Genomic DNA, 15,272 nt, shown 5'->3' with positions numbered 1-15,272 from the left:
TTGATATTTTATCCAAAATAGTCAAATAGGGACATTGTCAAAAGAATTATATATGCAAAAATTGCTGCAATTTTGACAAAAGGTGTAAATGATAGTTTATGTAAATCGTCTTATGTCCCCGGCTTCTCTCTCTCTCTCTTAGAAGATGACATTATTACCAAATCATTGACATTTGGCCCAAAACGTGCGGTTACAACTAGATATTGAGCGTGAACTGAATATTCTGAACAACACAATTAATGCCATTTACAATTTATATGATTATAATTAAATAGATTAAAGTATGCAGGATCCGTTCCCTCGTGGTTTGTGGACTGTCAGTAAGTCATTTTCATAAAATGGTTTGGTGTCCAGCAGCTTTACTGCATTTTCTTGTTTTGCTAGTAGTCGAAACGTCACTATTACCGGATCTTTGCGAGCGAGTCGGTTTCTACCATGAAAATTACAACAGTCTGTACGCTTCCGGTAACGCACTGGGTGAGTTTGTTTTTCTCCCGGGTATTATTTTTTATTTAAAATAATCTGTTAAACATATTTTATAGCATCGTATGGTAAAATTAACATCAAATATTGTTGATTAATCCTCGCGTTTGTATGCGTAACATCATGGCTACAACCATTGAGTCTGAAGTGACCACCCCGGCCTGGCGTCTTTGATATGTCTATTAGATTTTTCAGAGATCCGTTGTGTGTAACGGTGTCAGTGGTGGAATTGACCAATTAACAAATACTGATGCAAGAGTTCTCCAATTTATTGTATGCAGTCATGACTCTATCAACATAGTAAATGAAATCACAGGGGCTCATTTGTGTGCTTTGATCCATGTCAATTTAACATTTTAACGAAACCCTCTCGGCCTCGGCTGCAATTGGCTCTATCTATATGTTATACTCCACAGAGACCAAAATGGCTTTAATGCGGAGGGGGTTCAGTACGCATGCGATACTTAGCTTAGTTTAATCCCAGTTGGTAGGGATCGATGCTTTAAATGCCTCTATTCCTTGCGCATCGACAGTGATGTCGTCCAGGTGGTTCCAATCTGTGGCTGTTCGCACGAAGAATGAGTTTCTATATTGTTCCATGTTGCTGTTGGGTATTATGACTGCTCTGTTATTGTTCCTGATTGAATTTGGAATTGTCTCGCAGTCCTGGAATATACGCTGTCTTGTTTTCCTTTTTTCACGTTGGAAATTAATAAAGTCGTTGCTAGGCATTGATGGAATTTACTCCTCTACTATTTTATAATAGAACTGAATGTTAGTTTCTGTTGTTTTCGTCTAGATGCTAGTGGTGGAAGTTGTAGCCCTTTGAGTAGTTTTGTCACGAATCCCTCTTCCCTTGTTCTGTAATCCTTCTGGATGTTTCAAGTTGGAAAGCATCCAACGGAGAGGGGCGTGTTTCACGCCCCTCTCCGTTGGATGCTTTCCAATTTGTTAATGTTCGTCTTTATGTAATTGTATAATAATTACATTTCAGAAACGTTAACATATATACAGACACATTTGAAATTGAACATACGGATGTAAATCTGATCTTGCTCCGTATTTATGGATACCACAGGAGCCTGAAGTTCTGTCAAAAATTAATAATAACAGTAATACAAAAAATACCTATTATATAACAGCCTGTGACGTTAACTTTTTTCCTTACTAGTCATTTGGACTAGTGAACCCAGGATTTTAATAGCCCGACTGTGAATTTGCTAGTCCAGCATTAGGTGTAAATTGTGATCTAAATTGGAAAATTATTAGAAATCAAAACAAAATGTCTCTCAATAACTATAGAAAAGGAGCACAGAACGTGATCGCCAATTATCTCTAATACAGTATTACTGTTGTTTCCATCGAGCCGTTAAGTACTAGCCAGAACCGTAAATTTTGGTTTCGTGTTAGAGCATCTTTTTCTGTCTGTTCACGGACAGGCTAATCTGGTTTTGAACCTTTCCTCCAGCTTAGCAAAATCACCATGGTTGGTTTCACGTGGTTATAAACCAGAAGTAAAGTTTGGTAACTATGAAAAATCCGGAACCCAGTCTCACTCATCGAAACGCTTCAATTTTGATAAATTTTGACAAATGCCGTATTTTACGATAGGATTAAAACTTGTGACAAGCTTTATTATGCAAATTTTTTACAATCAATAACATTTCCATTATTTTGGAGGAAAATTGCCACTAGTCCAGTCGGACTAGTTGAATATTTTCAATACTAGTCCAGGCTTAAATTTACCAGTCGTGGGCATCGGACTAGTGCCTAACGTCGCAGACTGATATAAACAGATCTTTTTTAAGCATGTTATAGGTATTTTTTGGTACTGTATTACTGTTATTATTAATTTTTGACAGAACTTCAGGCTCCAGTGTGGATACAGAGACGACGTAATAAATAGACAAAGATTACAATAAAAATACATTCACTAATACATAATTAAGTATATAAAAAAAAAAGTAGCTATTTGCGGAACAGGGCAAAGGAGCCTGAAGTTCTGTCAAAAATTAATAATAACAGTTATTAATACAAAAAAATATGTTAGCATATTATAGGTTTTTTTTGGTATTACTGTTATTATTAATATTTGACAAAACTTACGGCTCCTGTGAACAGGGCCATTTTTAGTTTTTAGGAAATATCCTGAGAGTATTACATGTATTTGTATTTGCAAAATATTATAACAAAGAAATATGTATATATATAAAAAAAAATAAAAAAAGACAAAAGTATGTATATATACATATGTACAGTACATGAACTGAGAATTCACTAGTATGATCGTATCATATGTCTGAATATACAAATAAAAAATCCAAATAATTTAGAATTTGGACTATTAATTTGTGCAAGCTACTGCAGTTAGTAGATGTCTTACCTGTTCTGTCTTGTCTACATTGTCAAGACGTCATGCAGTATATGATAATTGTTGCGCGAAAATAACCGTTCATACATAGACACAAAGAGAACCTTGACTATTGGCTAACACAAGAGTTTACAACAGGATAACTTTTGAAATAAACCACCAATAAAATAAATACAGATCTATGACAAAACTGATCCAAGAGGCCAAAATAAGAAAATAACTAGACCACAGAAATAAAGATCGCTATTATTATATCAGAACATATGTAATATACCGTAATATAATTATAAAACATAAATATATCACAAATATCGTTTCTATCACATGTGTATGGCATTATATATATATTTTTTAAAGTAATTGTCGAATAAAACAAAAACAGTATGGAAACTTGCGTTTACAGAAAAAGAAACAAGTCTACCTGACATATGGTTTCTGTTTTTGTTGATGATTCATGAAGGACTGTAAAACCACAGGAGCCTGATCAAGTTTTATTAATATATCTATAAAAATCTGTAGTATCATTTTTTTTTATATGTATATATATGCAGATTGTTATAGTTATATTTATTAAACGTCATACTCCGGGCGCGGCTAATTACCCAATACTACCCCATACGACCCAATTATGAACCAAATACTACTTTATTACTGTGAAATATCACCTTTGTAGATGTTATTTACTTCCATTTGCCATATTTTATCGGGAACTATGTGATTTGGTGCCGAAAACATCACCAAATTGCCGTGACTATGACCCAATACTACCCTTACGACCCAGTTATGAACCAAATACTTCTTTATTACTGTGAAATATCACATTTCTTGAAGTTATTTACTTCTATATGTCACATTCTATCTGGAAATATGCGATTTGGTGCAGAAAACATCACCGAAATGCCGTAACTATAGGGGTTCGACGATTTACAGGAACGGGCAGGAACAAGCAGAAATCTATTAATTATTATATATACATTAATGAATATATATATTAGATACATTTAAGTATCATTATCGGGTATAAGATATATTTGATAAAAGGATTGCAATTACATGATCGGGGCAGAATTGGACTAAATTATATATATACATATATTTATAGTATTATATCTTTTTTATCGGGTACAAGATACGTCATTTGATAAAACGATTGCAATGAATTAAAAGTATTGTATTGATATGGATCGGGCAAGAACGGTCGACGATTTACAGGAACGGACAGAAACGGGGCAGGAATCGGACTTATTTATATATATTTATTGTATATAAATTGAATTATCCTAATCAGGTATGAGGTATATTTGATAAAAGAATTGCAATTACAGGAACGGGGCAGGATCGGACTAAATTTATATACATCAATAAATTGCCAGGCCGAGGTTCCTATATACATATATTTGTCTCTGTTTTTTTCTATAAAAAAGGGTTGTTCAGAGAATTATATATTACATATATAATAAATATGTATCTGGGTTATTTTCTCATTTATATATATGACATTGTTATTGCGATGTCATAACACCTGAAACATCGAAAATGACATTATGATAACCAAATTTTAATAACTTCATAACTTATACTCAACTCTTAATCAATAGCATGAATATATATTTTGAGTGAATTAATTGGTGCTAATGTGTAGATTACAATCCCATCACGTCTACGATCTTAAAATAAAATAAAATAAGCAATTTTCCAACTCAAAAAAGGGACATCAATCTGAAAATTAAATATAATTCTATATGTAAATATAAGTTAATTGAAATATGTGTTGTACGTAAATAAATATTGAAGTCCATATGTTGGATTGTTAGGCCTTATCTGTGTTAGAAAAACAATACTGTATATTAATTGTATATGTAAAGAAGAAAGAAACACGGTGAAACGCTTTATGTTTCAATTTTTTTCAAAGGCCGATGTGGTCAAAACTGATTATCTAATTTCGTAATAGTAGACAATAGATTTCCTGTTCCAATGTTAAAGCTGGTTTAAGGAAAGGCTACTCTACAACTGAAAATATATTTATCCTTCATGCTTTAATATCTATACTTTTCAAAAAGTAAAAAGCTATTCTGTTCATTCATTGATTTCAGAAAACCGGTTGATACTGTTTGGAGGGTAGGTTTATGGAAGAAATTATTAAAGAATAATATCACAGGAAATATATTTAATGCTATAATTAATCTGTATGCAAACACTAAATCTTGCGTAAAACCTAGCAATGATCTGACTAATTTTTGTCACTAGTCACATCGGGGTAAAACAAGGTGAAAATCTCTCCCCATTTTTGTTCTCAATATATTTAAATGATTTAGAAGATTTTTTCATGCAAAACAAATGCATAACATAGAAAATGTAATTGTATATGATATTCAGCCTAAAATGGCTTACAAGACACTGTTCAAAACTATAACTTATCACATAGATACTCCAACAATGTTAGAGGTTTTACACGGCGAAAAACTTTTGACAGTCGCAGTCGGCAAAATCATATCCGATTGGAAAAAGGCCGACCAGCGCCCTCTCATGTTATGGGAGTAATCACATAGACTGCTACGTCTTCTGTACATATTATATAAGTGGTTTGCAAGTGGAATTTGTAATTCCTCGGAAGACATTATAAAATTAAATTACCTGGGTATAATATATATATTTACCTGTAACTGTGATTTAGATTCGATACCAGTATACACCTCATTATTGTACCTTCAGGAACTTGGATTGTTAATTAGTGCCCGGGGGCACAGGGCTGGGATATTTGCCCGAGTCCAGAATGGAGCCGTACTCCAGATAACAGATTTCTGTTATTTCCTAATTAGTGTCACAAACTCAGGGTTATTAAAAGTATATATGAATCAAGTTTTCATGTCATTTAGTATTTTGCTTTCGGATGAATAAAGACGTATATATTACGTAATATGTAAGGGTCAAAGAAGTAATATAGACAGTAAAATACGTCTCTGGATTGATGTATAAGAAGCGTAACGTAATTCCTTTTATTTATCTATTTAATTTTTACATTGATTAATGACAACCTACTCGTCTACCCTTCATAAGATTGGTCAGAGAACTATATCTAGCTTGTCCAAAACAGACTATCTGTGAGTTAATCAAGCAATTGAAAGGACTTCGAATCATATACAATCCATATACTTTTTGAATTTCATAGTATTTGAGTATCTAATTTAACTGAAGGTTCTTCTCCAGCATTGTTATATAATTGATACTGTTATGTTTAACAAAATTGAAAAAAATACATTTTTGAAAAATATTTCCTGTTAAATTTATATATATGATCTTAATAACACCATTTTATGACATGAATTAATATAGTATCATGTAATTGCAATTCTTTTATCAAATATATCTTATACCCGATAATGATACTTAAATTTATTAATGTATGTATAATAATTTTAAAATAGATTTCTATCCATTGCTGCCTGTTCCTTTAAATCGTCGAACCCCTAGTCACGGCATTTCGGTGATGTTTTCTGCACCAAATCGCATATTTCAAGATAGGATGTGACATAGAGAAGTAAATAACTTCAAGAAATGTGATATTTCACAGTAATAAAGAAGTATTTGGTTCATAACTGGGTGGTATTGGGTAGTATTGGGTCATAGTCACGGCAATTTGGTGATGTTTTCGGCATCAAATCGCATATTTCCCGAAAAAATATGGCAGATGGAAGTAAATAATGTCTACAAAGGTGATATTTCACAGTAATAAAGAAGTATTTGGTTCATTATGAACTGGGTAGTATTGGGTGGTATTTGGTAGTATTGGGTAATCAGACGCGCCGTCATACTCCTGTGTTAGAACAGATAATGAAGATTTTTTTTACAACAGCTAAAAACATGGTTTAGAATTAATAAAATGTTCTTTTTCGTAGAGAAACCCCTCAAAACCTGTCCTTTTTGTAGTTTATCCCTACCGATACATGGGTGTAATGTATGATGTGTATCAAGAGTATTATACTTAGTTGACACTTTAGGAGTTAGATCAAGTTTTGGTAAAAGAATGCCTCCCCAGTGATGGCATTCTGATATTGATGTAATAGCCTCATCAATTTTTTTAAATAAGATAAAAAATGGAGAAAGCAAATTCATTGTTTGCCATGCTAAGTAGAATTTTCCAATTTATGGACCTTAAATTATTCATACCTTTATGCAAATGTCTTGTCAGGTCTGAAATTGAATAATATGCAAATCCTCGTACATTTTTATATAAAATGTATCGAAAATTAAATTTTGTACTACTAATTGCTTACCCTAACTGCAAAACTTGAAATACGAAAAAAGGCTTAAAAAACTTAGCCTCCCAACATCTACATATAGAATCATATAAAATGATCAGTGGTGTATCAAATATATGATAAGGAAGGTTGTACATGTACTTGTATAACATTAATTATGGTCGGATGTTCCATTTTTTTCCACAACAGGCAAATTGAAAATCTAGGAGAATGTATCAGGAATGTGCTACCTGACATACAAACTTTTTAGAAAAGAACCAAGATCTTAAATTATAAGGCTGTTAAACTATTAACCTAAATGAAACTAAATCGTCTTTACTTTGTTTATTAGTTTACATTGTCCATTATTGTCTCTATATATATATATTTAAGTATGCACTGAATTATACTATTTTTGAGTCTGATTGAGATGAATGTCTAATCATATATAGTCCTGTACCGCAAATAAACTTAATGATAAACCAGCAATTAAACCAACCCTATTTACTTAACTTCCTTGTATCAAAAAGTCACATTTCTAGTGAATGTACATTTTCAAGGATAATACAATATATTATTATATTATTTTCTATAATATTGTTTTTCATTGCTCATCGTGTACTTCTTTGTAGTAGCCCTACAGGATGATGAACACTACGGGAGGCCAAGGCCCATCTGGCCCTGCCGTGTCTGGGCCTCCGGTCATATCCCAGGTTGACAGAGTTCCTGCTGTGATGTCCCAGGTCGACCGTGAGAAGATCTACCAGTGGATTGTGGAACTTACTGGTCCTGATACAAGGGAAAATGCTCTCCAGGAACTTAGGTGCATACAAAATCATCACCATAAATTCTTAAAAGCAAAGCAAGATTTAGGACAAACGTGGTATAGGAAATGTGCTGTTTCCAAAGATTAATATCTAATACACTAATGTCTTCTGGGACAAGTTATATATATATAATTACTGACAATCTACTGAAGCAATTTTGCTGAAACATAGTGGGAATGATCAGTATGTACATGATCCTGACCAATTGTTGTAATTTTGGAGCTGATATAAAATTAATATGATCACCATCGAGGCCAATTTAAATTTAGTAAAATTGATCAGCATGTGGTCCTGCCCAATTCTTGTTATTTAAATTAAGTAGGGCCATTTTTTTTCAATTTTAACTGATATTATGGAAATTCATGGCAGTCATTTCAAAAGTCTTAAGTTGAATTTTCGGTATGGTCATAATGCTGTAGGCGTTATTATGAAGTCCTCATAGCACTAGTACCTCTTACAGTGGCTGTTCAATCTGATTAACATACTTATCTACAATATCACAATAGCATACCGGGTCGTGATATTGAAGATGTGTATTCTAATCAGATTGAGTGTCAGATTGGTTTTTTTCACCATTTATTTGTTCATAAATATCTTGTGAGCATTAAAAGTCTCTTAGGCCTTTTGTTTTCCAAGCAGCTGTATGTATTTGTGAATTTTTTTAAAATTTATTTTGAAATATGTTTTAATATTTGATCTATGAGCTTGGTACACGTTTTTGTACATAGGTCAACACAGAACACATGCAATTTCAAAGCTGATTAAGAATTCTAATCTCAATAACCCATACAGAACTGCTAGAAATAAACCTATAAAGAAAGCAAAAACATCTTAAGGAGATTTACAGAGTGAAGATAAAAGTCTTTGTTTTCTTTTATGAGAGATAGAATGCATTCCATTTCCATTCTGTCTGATTAAAAATTTCTGGCTTGAATTTTTTTTCAGCAAAAAAAGAGAAGTGGTCCCTGACCTGGCTCCCATGTTGTGGCACTCATTTGGTACAGTGGCTGCTCTCCTCCAGGAAATAGTTAATATCTACCCAGCCATTAATCCACCCCACCTCACAGTAAGTCTGTTGTGTATCACATATGTAGAACTTCAGACATATCTGTATCAGATGGTATATGGTATTCACGGGATCAATTAATTGTATTTCAATATCATAGTCAAACTGTGGCCAAAATTGGAATATTTTTGTTGGTATTTTATTTGCAAGCCCAGTCTTTGTTATTTTCTATGAGTATTTACTGGTATTAGAATTAAGTGTAGTGTCTGTATGTTTTAATTAAGGCATATCATTTTAGAGATTAATATAGCAGGGACAGATCTAGTTTGCCATGTTAAAGAAGGTTTGGGATGTTAGGTATGACACCAGGCTTTTGAAGGATCCCATATATTATATAGTGTCTGATGAGATTATAGGTAGGGACAGCTCCATTGAGAGAGATTGTTGGTCAAAGAATCATGATGTTTGAATGTGATGAAATGAGGAGCTGTGCTAACTGGAGTGTGTCCTAGAGTAGGTAGGAATGAGAACGTCTGAGGGATGCTAACAATATGTGATGTATTTGTAGGCCCACCAGTCCAACAGAGTGTGTAATGCATTGGCTCTGTTACAATGTGTGGCTTCTCATCCAGAGACACGGTCAGCCTTCCTTCAGGGTAAGTCAGGGCTCAGCCTTCCTTCAGGGTAAGTCAGGGCCAAGCCTTTCTTCAGGGTACAGTAGGAGGCGACTAATGTGGGAACTCCTGCCAAAGTCCTTAAAACTGACCTAGTTGTTATTCCCTGCTTAACATTCAGCATTTAGGGGAATGGCAACAACTGGTTCACACGTTGTCAGTATAGGGTAAGTCAGGGCTCGGTCTTCCTTCAGGGTAAGTCAGGGCTCAGCCTTCCTTCAGGGTAAGTAAGGGCTCAGCCTTCCTTCAGGGTAAGTCAGGGCTCAGCCTTCCTTCAGGGTAAGTCAGGGCCCAGCCTTCCTTCAGGGTAAGTCAGGGCTCAGCCTTCCTTCAGGGTAAGTCAGGGCTCAGCCTTCCTTCAGGGTAAGTCAGGGCCCAGCCTTCCTTCAGGGTAAGTAAGGGCTCGGCCTTCCTTCAGGGTAAGTCAGGGCTCGGCCTTCCTTCAGGGTAAGTCAGGGCTCGGCCTTCCTTCAGGATAAGTCAAGGCTCGGCCTTCCTTCAGGGTGAGTCAAGGCTCGGCCTTCCTTCAGGGTAAGTCAGGGCTCAGCCTTCCTACAGGGTCAGTTAGGGCGCAGCCTTAAGCTTTCTTCAGGGTAAGTCAGGATGAAGCCTTAAGCTTCCTACAGCTTTTCTTCAGGGTAACTCAGGACTAACTCTGCCACAAGTTAACTTACATTGATGTATATTTAAAAGAAAGAGTTGAAGTAAACATTGTAAATGATAAATACTTGCACTTCAAACATTCTTTTTCCTTCATGTCCCATATATTGTACTTCCTACTCACTGTCAGTATTATTTGTATTGCAGCACACATCCCGTTGTTCCTGTACCCATTTTTACACACCGTCAGTAAGACACGGCCATTTGAGTACTTACGACTCACCAGTCTGGGTGTAATAGGTGCTCTAGTCAAGGTCAGTATATTTAAAATCCAAGTGAATCATAGCCAGGTGTTACAATTCAGGCCCTGTAATCATAGCCAGGTGTTACAATTCAGGCCCTATCATCGTGGCCAGGTGTTACAATTCAGGCCCTGTCATCGTGGCCAGGTGTTACAATTCAGGCCCTGTCACCATGGCCAGGTGTTACAATTCAGGCCCTGTCATTCTGGAAAGAAACAACTTTCTCTTGGTAATGAACATTGTTTCTAATCATGGTAATTTGCAGATGCCAATGTAGTTCTTTTTCAATATTATCTTTAATATAACCTAAATAAAACACAAAAGAAAATGTGATAGAGTAATGATAGATATTTTATTGTCATACTATTAAATCTGGACATATTATTTGTAGACTGATGAACAGGAAGTAATCAATTTCCTTCTCACAACGGAAATCATCCCACTGTGTCTCCGAATAATGGAATCTGGCAGTGAGCTCTCGAAGACGGTGGGTTTTCAGACCGAGTGTGTATCACAGATTGATACTGGGAGACATATAACAGTCAGCACTGTATAGTGTATTATTGATAGACTTACATCTGTATATAGCCTGTGTCCATTTGGTAAATAAAGCACATTTTGTTATCACAAGAACTTATTTGAAAAAAATCATTCAACAGTAAAGTAAATATAAACCAGAGGTAGTACATGTTTGGCTGTATTGATCAAGCCAGTAGTATGGTACTCAATATCTGTTGTACATTTCAAAAAAATATATATATATATGCAGTATTAAAATCAGTGTGAACCAGGCATCTGATATATTATTTTGACCTAAAAATTCCATATAAAAGTGCATGTAATTCTAATTTCTATGGTGTTGAAATTGAATAAACATAGATACTTTTTCTCAGAAGAAAGAAATAACTTGATGATTTTTACAACACACAACTTTAAATTCAGAAAACAGGATTATGCTCAATGGAATAAAAGGCTAACAGAGTTTGGTGTAAATGTGAAAACTTCCTAGTAACTTGACATTCATTGCTATATAAATAAAACCTGTTTAAATCTGAGGTGTTCGGGTTACAGGTTGCAACATTTATCCTACAGAAGATTTTGTTAGATGAAATGGGGCTATCCTATATCTGTCAGACCTACGAACGCTTCTCTCATGTGGCTATGATACTGGTAAGTGACTACTGTGCTGCTCACATTACTGGTAAGTGACTACTGTGCTGGTAAGTGACTACTGTGCTGCTCACATTACTGGTAAGTGAATACTGTGCTGCTCACATTTACATAATGTCAAAGGTTGTATGATCATGGTAGCCATGTTATTAGTAAGTGGTATGAACGCCTCTAGTCCTGTACTGTGTGGAATAACAACATGGAGATAAGGAACATATGTTGCAGGCCAGTGGCATCTTTATTGTTCCAATTGTTGTGCTAGTTGATTCACTTTTAAAATATATCCTAGTTATATGTTAGGACTGTTTGGATATATATTCAAGATGAGACACATGTTTCAGTTATTCGCACACTGATTTTTATATCAAGATCATTGCTCTATCCTTCAGAAAGTAGCACTAGGGAAGCGGAAATATTATCTTTCTGTATAACTGAAGCTAAACGATGGTAAAACCATACACCATACAAGATTACACTTGTGCTCAAAAGCTCAAGAACACCATACTTTAATAAGAATACACTAATGAAGCTTAAGTTTGTTATACAACGGTCAAGCTAAACGTTTTCATACCTTATTAATACAATATTGAGGCTGAATCATTGTTGTGTTTTAATTAAGTATAATGCTCTAGTACAGCTAAAATAACATTGTACCCTTATTGATAAAGAATACTCTAGTGAAGCAATGCTTTTCACATGTGTGGCTGTCATTTCCACCGAGAACCTCAGAAAAATCTGTGCAGTTGTAACACTCAATTTTCACTGCATATTTGTTTGGCAGGGTAAGATGGTGCTTCATCTATCCAAGGAGCCTTCTGCCCGACTGTTGAAGCATGTTGTGCGTTGTTACCTCCGTCTGTCCGACAATCCAAGGTAAGGCCGTCCATACATATCTTACTGATAGCTACATCGTTGTTACCTCCGTCTGTCTGACAATTCAAGGTAAGGCCGTCCATACATATCTACTGATAGCTACATCGTTGTTACCTCCGTCTGTCCGACAATCCAAGGTAAGGCCTTCCATACATATCTTCTGATAGCTACATCGTTGTAACCTCCGTCTGTCCGACAATCCAAGGTAAGGCCGTCAATACATATCTTCTGATAGCTACATCGTTGTAACCTCCGTCTGTCCGACAATCCAAGGAAAGGCCGTCCATACATATCTTACTGATAGCTACATCGTGTTACCTCCGTCTGTCCGACAATCCAAGGTAAGGCCTTCCATACATATCTTCTGATAGCTACATCGTTGTAACCTCCGTCTGTCCGACAATCCAAGGTAAGGCCGTCAATACATATCTTCTGATAGCTACATCGTTGTAACCTCCGTCTGTCCGACAATCCAAGGTAAGGCCGTCCATACATATCTTCTGATAGCTACATCGTTGCTACCTCCGTCTGTCTGACAATCCAAGGTAAGGCCGTCCATACAAATCTCTGATAGCTACATCGTTGTTACCTCCGTCTGTCTGACAATCCGAGGTAAGGCCGTCCATACCTATCTACTGATAGCTACATCGTTGTTCCCTCCGTCTGTCTGACAATCCAAGGTAAGGCCGTCCATAACTATCTACTGATAGCTACATCGTTGTTACCTCCGTCTGTCTGACAATCCAAGGTAAGGCCGTCCATACATATCTACTGATAGCTACATTGTTGTTACCTCCGTCTGTCTGACAATCCAAGGTAAGGCTGTCCATACATATCTACTGATAGCTACATCGTTGTTACCTCCGTCTGTCTGACAATCCAAGGTAAGGCCATCCATACATATCTTCTGATAGCTACATCGTTGTTTCAGTAGGGAGCTGTGTCTGTGCATGTTGTCATTGGCAGATCACATAAGAAATGGCAGGGTTTTCTATAATATTGGCAAAAGCATTTACCTTGTGCTGAGTAAGTAAGAGAAAAGTAACTGTTTGGTTGTGTTTCAGAGCAAAGGAAGCCCTGCGCCAGTGTCTTCCTGACCAGCTCAAGGATGCCACATTTTCACCATGTCTGAAGGACGACAACTCCACCAAACGCTGGCTTCTGCAGCTTCAACAGAACCTTGACACCCCTATGGCTGTCCCTGACCCCCGGAGCATGCCTCTCCACCCTCAATAACAAGTGTCTTTGACCCAAGGAGCTTGCCTCTCCCAAATATAACAATTGTTCCTGCCCTCATGATCAGGGCATGATCTCCTCGCCAGTAACGAATGTTTTTTGACCTAGTAACATGTATTTCCAATCCAGAGGGCATGCCCCTCCCCTCTTCATTCACAAATGTTCCTAACCTCAGAGCATGAATTCGAATCTTTCCAAAAGTAACAAGTATCTGCATCATCTGCAGTATGTGATAAGTATTATAATATAGCTTCAGTGTAACATAATAGTTTCATTAAATAACATCGATAGCTTCTGTCAACATATCTTGATCAGCAAGTTGTACAGAACATTGATATGCAAGCTTTATTCTTTTTATTAAAGAATGGTAAAATAGGACATTTGAGAATGACATCTGGGTATGTTGATATGTGTTTGTCACAAGCTCCAGTCTCATTGATTTAGTTGGATGATGGTAAACAGGGATGATGGTCCATTTACAATGCATTTTTATGTCACATGGAGGAAAATTGCCAAAATGTATTATACCCACCCCATACACATATTTTAACCCTTTTACAAGATGTCTATGGATTGGTTTGTTCTAAAGCTATTGTTAAATTGACTTATTGTTGTATCAGAACCTCATGCTAGAGGTTCGGCGTAGATTCTGTGGCCTTGGTGAGGAGTGAATGTGGCACTAGTCCATGGTATGTAACATGCGTCTAGCATGGCACTAGTCCATGGTATGTAACATGCGTCTAGCATGGCACTAGTCCATGGTATGTAACATGCGTCTAGCATGGCACTAGAACTAGTCTTTGGTATGTAATATGTGGCTGTAACAAGTGTGACTGTAACAAGTGTGGCTGTAACAAGTGTGACTGAATGTTTGTGGTGAAATTGTCAGAGAGCTTCATTAATCCACGATCACAAGGGTGTCCCAGTACATATGTATTTACTTCTGTGTGGCATTGCCACTGCATAACACTTAAAAGTTGTGATAGCGCTATTACATCAGCTATGGAGCTACGGCTCTAAGTCATGATACCGCCTTATATTGTGTCATTGGATACCACTGACCATCCCATGAAAATAGCTGTACTAGTTATGAGACAAGCAAACATAATACATAATTAAAACTTTATGATGACTTTTGATTAATTTAATTTTCTGCAGTTAATTTTTTTGAAAAATGGTAAATACAGTGTATAATGAATGTTAACTGAGCAAAAGTGAATGCATCGTGAAGAACTAATATGCTTCTCAGTATCTGCTTTTGTCCAGTTGTCATTCATGTATATTGCCCATTAATTACAACTGAGAGTATTTCAGTGATTATGTGTGAGCTGGATTACTGTGGTCTAGCGGTATGTGTATATATGACCTGGATCAGATGAGGTGTACATGTATGTAGTTACTAGACTGTAATGTCTCAACAGAACAAATTATGACATGTTTGTAGTCTAATTGACATGTTTGTAGTTTTATATGTTCAAGTACACAAATTAGG

At 35.9% G+C, this 15,272-nt stretch overlaps 1 protein-coding gene across 3 annotated transcripts in view; it reads left to right on the top strand.

Annotated features, from left to right (window-relative positions):
* LOC110451479 (CCR4-NOT transcription complex subunit 9-like) overlaps positions 1 to 14,134 on the top strand; it is a 21,001-nt gene extending 6,867 nt beyond the window's left edge. Inside the window, exons 1-9 of one of the 3 annotated variants that reach the window (XM_021499521.1) lie at positions 425 to 477; positions 7,725 to 7,915; positions 8,865 to 8,985; positions 9,494 to 9,581; positions 10,407 to 10,513; positions 10,893 to 10,988; positions 11,573 to 11,671; positions 12,453 to 12,544; positions 13,609 to 14,134. In XM_021499521.1, the coding sequence (XP_021355196.1) occupies positions 7,737 to 7,915; positions 8,865 to 8,985; positions 9,494 to 9,581; positions 10,407 to 10,513; positions 10,893 to 10,988; positions 11,573 to 11,671; positions 12,453 to 12,544; positions 13,609 to 13,780 (954 nt within the window). In that variant the 5' untranslated portion in view covers positions 425 to 477; positions 7,725 to 7,736 and the 3' untranslated portion in view covers positions 13,781 to 14,134. Of the gene's footprint in view, positions 1 to 424; positions 499 to 7,724; positions 7,916 to 8,864; positions 8,986 to 9,493; positions 9,582 to 10,406; positions 10,514 to 10,892; positions 10,989 to 11,572; positions 11,672 to 12,452; positions 12,545 to 13,608 lie in introns of those variants that run through there. The other 2 variants (XM_021499530.1, XM_021499536.1) reach the window with 2 other exon arrangements.
* The last annotated feature ends 1,138 nt before the right edge of the window (positions 14,135 to 15,272 follow it).

The sequence above is a fragment of the Mizuhopecten yessoensis genome, unplaced genomic scaffold, assembly GCF_002113885.1.
Source record: "Mizuhopecten yessoensis strain PY_sf001 unplaced genomic scaffold, ASM211388v2 scaffold649, whole genome shotgun sequence".
NCBI lineage: Eukaryota > Metazoa > Mollusca > Bivalvia > Pectinida > Pectinidae > Mizuhopecten > Mizuhopecten yessoensis.
Note: the sequence above shows the minus strand (reverse complement) of the source record. Positions and strands in the feature narration are given on the sequence as shown.